This window comes from Myotis brandtii, unplaced genomic scaffold (assembly GCF_000412655.1).
Source record: "Myotis brandtii unplaced genomic scaffold, ASM41265v1 scaffold796, whole genome shotgun sequence".
Lineage (NCBI taxonomy): Eukaryota > Metazoa > Chordata > Mammalia > Chiroptera > Vespertilionidae > Myotis > Myotis brandtii.
The window spans coordinates 1264407-1270981 of record NW_005371207.1 but is presented as its reverse complement, the minus strand read 5'-3'; the positions used below and the strand labels follow the sequence as shown (position 1 = coordinate 1270981).

The 6575-nt window shown below is 42.1% G+C and overlaps 1 protein-coding gene across 1 annotated transcript in view; it reads left to right on the top strand.

Annotated features, from left to right (window-relative positions):
* SLC15A1 (solute carrier family 15 (oligopeptide transporter), member 1) overlaps positions 1 to 6575 on the top strand; it is a 48681-nt gene that overhangs the window by 17247 nt on the left and 24859 nt on the right. Inside the window, exons 2-7 of the mRNA XM_005883630.2 lie at positions 531 to 547; positions 1192 to 1273; positions 1375 to 1516; positions 2431 to 2550; positions 5175 to 5274; positions 5509 to 5599. Coding sequence (XP_005883692.1) covers positions 531 to 547; positions 1192 to 1273; positions 1375 to 1516; positions 2431 to 2550; positions 5175 to 5274; positions 5509 to 5599 — 552 coding nt within the window. The remainder of the gene's footprint in view (positions 1 to 530; positions 548 to 1191; positions 1274 to 1374; positions 1517 to 2430; positions 2551 to 5174; positions 5275 to 5508; positions 5600 to 6575) is intronic.

Here is a 6575-nt window from a genome sequence, read left to right as displayed (position 1 = left end):
CTGATTGAGGTGGGGGGGCCAATCTGGGGTAGGGCCAGGTGGGGGGGGGGGTGCTGCAGGAACTGGCCCCACTCCCTGATCAGGCCAGTTAGCTGGCTGCAGTGGGTGTCATAGTGACCGGTCGTTATGGCATACGGTCGCTGCTTTTTATATATATAGATTATTTAATCCTCACCAAATCTGCTGACCTTGTGAGATAGTAAAGAACATGCTAAAAGTTTGGATTTTATCCTGTGGGCAGTGGGCAGCCTTTAAAGTGTTTTACGGAGGAAATGGGTTTGGCACCATTCTGTGCCTCTGGTTCTCTACTCTGACCCACAGGAGAATTGTCTGGAGCTAATTAAAGCAGATGCGGCTTCCAGGCCCGACTCTGGACAAGAGGCATGGCTAGGCTGGGATCCTGGAGGTGGCTGCAGCGGTCTGGACAACACATCTGACTGTCAGGAAAAGTCACAGGGGCTGAGTTTAGACTCAGCAGAAAGCATTTTAATTATTTGACTTTAACAGTGGCATTTTTGTTTTTCTTTCAGGGACGTCCAAATCATATGTAAGTATCCCTTTTTCTTTTCTGTGTAGCTTCACCTTATAGACCAGTGATGGCGAACCTTTTGAGCTCAGCGTGTCAGCATTTTGAAAAACCCTAACTTAACTTTGGTGCCGTGTCACATATAGAAATTTTTTGATATTTGCAACCATAGTAAAACAAAGACTTATATTTTTGATATTTATTTTATATATTTAAATGCCATTTAACAAAGAAAAATCAACCAAAAAAATGAGTTCGCGTGTCACCTCTGACACGCATGTCATAGGTTCGCCATCACTGTTATAAACTCTAGTCTGTTTTGCTCCAAAATGTTCACATTTGTGCTTCATTCACATAACAAATGTGCATTGTGCATCTATCATTCCTGAGAGGGCAGTCCTGAGTGTCTATGAGACATTCCTTCTCTTTAGGAAATGCTTTGTGCAGCCCTTCTCAGACTAACAAAACTAGATGCTTCATTTCATCGTTGTCTCTGTGTGGAATGTAAGGGAATAAAAATTGTTAATTCTAAGATTCTACCTCTGGATAGTCACTGACAAGTTACTAAATAGGCAGAGGTTACTTTTCATGCCATTAGCACTCATTTGTGAAAATGGGCCAGCAGGGAGCATATTTTAACCCTGGACTGTTGTTGTTTTTGTCAGAGTTGCTTTGGTTATCCCCTGAGCATCTTCTTCATCGTGATCAATGAGTTCTGTGAGAGATTTTCCTACTATGGCATGAAAGGTAACTATTTCCGACACCCACCCCCTTGCGTGCAGAGCGCCAGTTGCCGCGGCCACTCCTAACTGTGCTTTTCCCTCCCCTGCCCTGTCTGCTGCGGAAAGCACTCCTCATTCTGTACTTCACACGGTTCTTTAAATGGGACGACAACCTGTCCACCGCCATCTACCACACGTTTGTGGCCCTCTGCTACCTGACGCCCATCCTTGGTGCTCTCATTGCCGACTCCTGGCTGGGAAAATTCTCGTGAGTAGTTGCAACTTCCTTGTTCCCAGGCAAGCCAAAAAGTAATTATTAGCTTAGTGGTTTGAGATGATGGACTCGCAGAGCAAAGAATCAGAAACCTAAAACTCTTAGGAGAGCGTGCTAGACCCTGTTTCTGCTCTTCAGCGTACCCCCAGAGCGTGGCACAGCGCCTGGCATTTAGCAGTGAGTGCAAGTGGCGTTTGTAGGTTCTCCTTTCCTCCTTCAAGCAGCAATGACATCTTTGTCTCATCTTGGAATAGTAGCAGGGACACCATCTATCACTAATGATGTGGGAAGCATTGAGTTAAGGGCAGGGAGAACAAAGAAGCTCCCCAACTGATGTCCCAGCAGCCAAAAGGCTCACACTGCTCCATGGACAGAGAGGACATGGGGCACCCACCCAGCCCTTGGTCAAGTGCACTCGAGAGGGGGTTATCAGGAAGTCCCCAGGACTTACTCAGCAAAGAAGTGAAGGTTCTGCCAGGCCAAGGCATGATGTGGACAGAAGCAGGAAAATTCACTCTCTCAAAATAACTCAATACACGAACAAGTAGTGGTCCACTCCTGGCCAAATGTTGTTACCAGGTAAGTATCTCTCATTGTCTAAAGAGACAAGTACCGATTTCAGTAGTTAGGTAACATAAAACACTGGGTCTTTCAAAGAGCTCGAAGATAAAACGCATCTCCCCCCTTGCTCCGGCTCCTCTGGGCAAGTCTTTGCTCTGCACTTGCAGGCTGGGCAACAGGTTGGTCAGCAGGTTGCCTTTCTAAGAGTTACCAGTTTTACTCAATTTGAGAAACAAGTACATTCATGACCAGGCTCTCGAAAGTTTGAAGCCGGGGGCCTTTTTGTGGTGGAGTAGGAAGCGGACTGTACAATTAACTTGGATTTTTCTTAACCCTTCTAAACACAGGACCATCGTGTCCCTATCCATCGTCTACACCATTGGGCAGGCAGTCACCGCAGTAAGCTCCATTCATGACCTCTCAGACTTCGACCACGATGGGACCCCCAACAATCTTCCTTTACATGTGTGAGTTGATGTTACCTGCTACCCTACCCCCTCCCACTGGTTGCTTATTTGGTGCTCCAATGTTTCACCTTGAACTTCACCGTAAGTGTAAGGAGGCCTTTACAGCGATATAGAGAAAGCCGTTTAATTGACTTAAGTGTTGGGTCTTCATTACTGGTATGTCGCCATCCTAACAGTTGTCTGGAGTCATTGCTCACTCGAAGGCTTGCTGTCTGGGATACATGTCATGTGGCGTGTGGTCAGTGCATGGGATACTTATGTTAATCATCCTCTTCCCTAGAGGGACAGACGTTACTGCCACTGACCTTGATCCTCAATTGGACCAGTTTCTTCAAGACTCTGTACCTTTGGTTTTCTGTCTTGTACTAAACTTTTACTGAGATCCCATTAACTCAGTTTCATAAATATTTGTTCGAGCCCTATGTTCTGAGTCCTTGATGGACGCTGCCATTGACGCCGCCATTGATAAGTGCTCCTCTGTGAGACTGATTTCCCTTCCCTGCAGCCTGGTCTAGTAGACAAGTTACCAAGATTTATTTTGTTTCCTGTTCGTGTGCTTCGATTCCTTGATCTCTAAGTAAACCACCTTATCAGTTGGGAAAATATAATTGAAATGTCTCTCTCTCCCTCTCCTTTCCTCTCTAAAATCAATAAAAATATATTTTTTTAAAAAGAAAGAAATTTAAATTCCTATCTGCAGCCCCCGAGTTTCTGGTTTGTTCATCAGTCAGATTGCTGTCCAGACAAGGTCCTTTGTTGTAACGCCCATGGTGCCCACAGGAAACTGCTGGTCAGCAGCCCCCGAGTTTCTGGTTTGTTCATCAGTCAGATTACTGTCCAGACAAGGTCCAGACATGGTGCCCACAGGAAACTGCTGGTCGAGGGCAGTGGCTATAAGCTCAGTCTGGCAGCTTCTGACCCCCAGCCCTTCCACAGAGCAGCTGTAAGGCTTGGAGCAACTTATCTTCTCCACGCCTCAATTTCCTAATCTACAACATTGATTAAGAACATGGACTTTGTGGGTTCAAATTCTGGCTGTGCTCCTTACTAGTTGTTTCTTAACCTCTGTGCCTAAGTTTCCTCATTTGTAATAGCACCTCCCTCAGATAGGACTGTGTGTGTTCATCCAGATGGAGCACCTGGAGCTTGCCTGGCAAGTGACAAGTGCTCAGGAAAGCTTAGCTACTTTTCTTTCTCATGGGGTTCCTGTTAGGACAGTGATGGCGAACCTTTTGAGCTCGGCGTGTCAGCATTTTGAAAAACCCTAACTTAACTCTGGTGCCGTGTCACATAGAGAAATTTTTTGATATTTGCAACCATAGTAAAACAAAGACTTATACTTTTGATATTTATTTTACATATTTAAATGCCATTTAACAAAGAAAAATCAACCAAAAAAATGAGTTCACGTGTCACCTCTGACATGCGTGTCATAGGTTCGCCATCACTGTGTTAGGGCATACCCACAGTTCTCACAAGAGTGCTGGGTGTGTTATATGCAACTGGCCATGTTTTGTTGTCTTTTAAAATGCTTAGAGTGACAGCATTTAAGTTCTTAAGAAGCAAACAAGGAAAGAGGTGCTTCAACCAGCTAATTCAGCTAGATGAATGTGATTTTTTAAAGAATTCTTTCTACGCGTAGTAGTTTTAGGTTTTGTTTCAGAAAACATTTTTTAGCACTTTAAAGCAACATAGCAATCAAGCGATATGGAAAAATGCACACATAAAACCTAAAATTTGTAGTACCTGCTATCATTTAACAAAACTACAAATGAGGGTTGGCAAATTCTATGAGTGATTTTTTTTTTCCATTCAGAAAATAAAACACAGATAACTTGGATAATGCAAAAGTAAATACAAATAAATGATCCTTAATCCCTTTTAATTATTATAAATAATCTTTTTTAATATTGTAAAAGATTATAATAAACATTTTCCTTTACTTTCCAGTCTTCTGTAAATAAGTTAAGATCATATTAACTAACCTGATATTCTGCTTTGCCATTAAATCATGTTTTCTAATGTCTTTTAATGACTGTTATGAGTCTATTAAGATTATACAGAGACAATGCTTAAACATATCACTTACCTATTCTTTTGCTAAAAATCATAAGGCTGCAGAAGAACCCCATACAAAAATCCTTGTTCAGTATTCAAGCTATTGCTTTACATTTTCTAGCTAGTAAGTTATTAGATAACAGTATACACATGGAGGCCCATGAGATCAAGTCCCCTTCACCTGTCAAGACTGCATTCCTGCCCATTATCTTCTCATAGAGCAGCGGTTCTCAACCTGTGGGTCGCGACCCCTTTGGGGGTCGAACGACCCTTTCACAGGGGTCGCCTAAATATATCCTGCATATCAGATATTTACATTATGATTCATAACAATAGCAAAATTACAGTTATGAAGTAGCAACGAAAATAATTTTATGGTTGGGGGTCACCACAACATGAGGAACTGTATTAAAGGGTTGCGGCATTAGGAAGGTTGAGAACCACTGTATAGAGGTTGCTGTCCCTTCTCTGTGCTTACCTGTTCTGCTGAGGGAAGCTAAGAAACAGGAGGTTCCTGCTTTTAAGATCTCACGTTTCAGCAATACCCCCACCCCTTCTTCCTCTAGGGCGCTGTGCATGATCGGCCTGGGCCTGATAGCTCTCGGCACTGGAGGAATCAAGCCCTGTGTGTCTGCATTTGGTGGAGATCAGTTTGAAGAGGGCCAGGTAAGAGCACATGCCTTCACAGAAACCACATAAATGAACTCTAAACTTCTGGGAATCAAATTCCACCGACACAAGGTCTGTGCACCACTGGATTCTTTTCAAGTAGACTTGAAAGTGAGATACTGACCAAAACTAAGTTTGAAGCAAGGTCAGATTATCAGCTATATAATCAGGTTCAATCAGTTGATATATAGCCAACGTCATTATACTTTAATTTTATCCTTCTTATTATAGGAAAAACAAAGAAACCGATTCTTTTCCATCTTTTATTTGGCCATTAATGCTGGAAGTTTGCTGTCTACTATCATCACTCCCATTCTCAGAGGTAAAAAAATATCAGAGGGGGGCTTCTGTTTTTCTTTTTTTAACTGTGGGGAGAAAATCACGTGGAAAGTTTGTCCTTGCTTTGCTTGTTTTGTCCTCTGTTCCTCCATTATACTTCAGCCACCAGACACATAACAGAGGACACATTGAAATCCAGAGTATGAGCTTCTTTTCCTTCCAGTTTTATCTCCTCTTCAATCTTATTAGAATCCCTTATCCTAATGACCACTGGAGGATCTATAGCCTCCTTAGCACAGCAGCCACTTTTTCTAAATGATCACTAATGCAAAGTCCTTATTCATGTTAGAGATAAGACAGTAGAAGCTCTGAAAAACACACATTTTTGCCTTCCAGCTTTGCTCCCGGGTAATGTTCAGTGAGTTAGGGAGAATTCTGTGGGCAAGGTTTTACTTTTTGCTTTCCTATCATCTCAGATATTTCAAAAAGAACTGCCCAAGAAAGAGGATGAGACAGCAGCTGGCAACAGCACTCAGATCTTTGTGCTTGCTAAGGATCCATTGAGAGTTTGTGGATTTCCCACATCGAAGGGAATACTTGGGGTCAAATTAGACCATGGGATCAGATTAAATTATGACATAAAATATTTTGTGGGGGTTTCTGTATTTCTGCATAGACTAGAAGTTTGGAGATGATACTTAAAACACATTCCAACTTGTTTTGTATAAAAATTTAGTAGTTTTTATTCTTATGTTATGTTTCCTCACTTCCCCCACCTTCCCACCTACTAGAATATCTACTATGCATGTAGTGCATTAGAGAATGTGTTACAGGATAACTTCTTTAAAGGTGAAATCATGATTCTCACACAAATATGAAATGAGCATGTGACAACAATTTTATATAACATAATAATTAATGAGGAAACTGGAAAGCTACTAGTCAGTGCCAACAGGGATTTGACTAACAGAGATTATTTATATTCTTTTCAGGGAAGGAATTTATTTTGCTTTGCCATG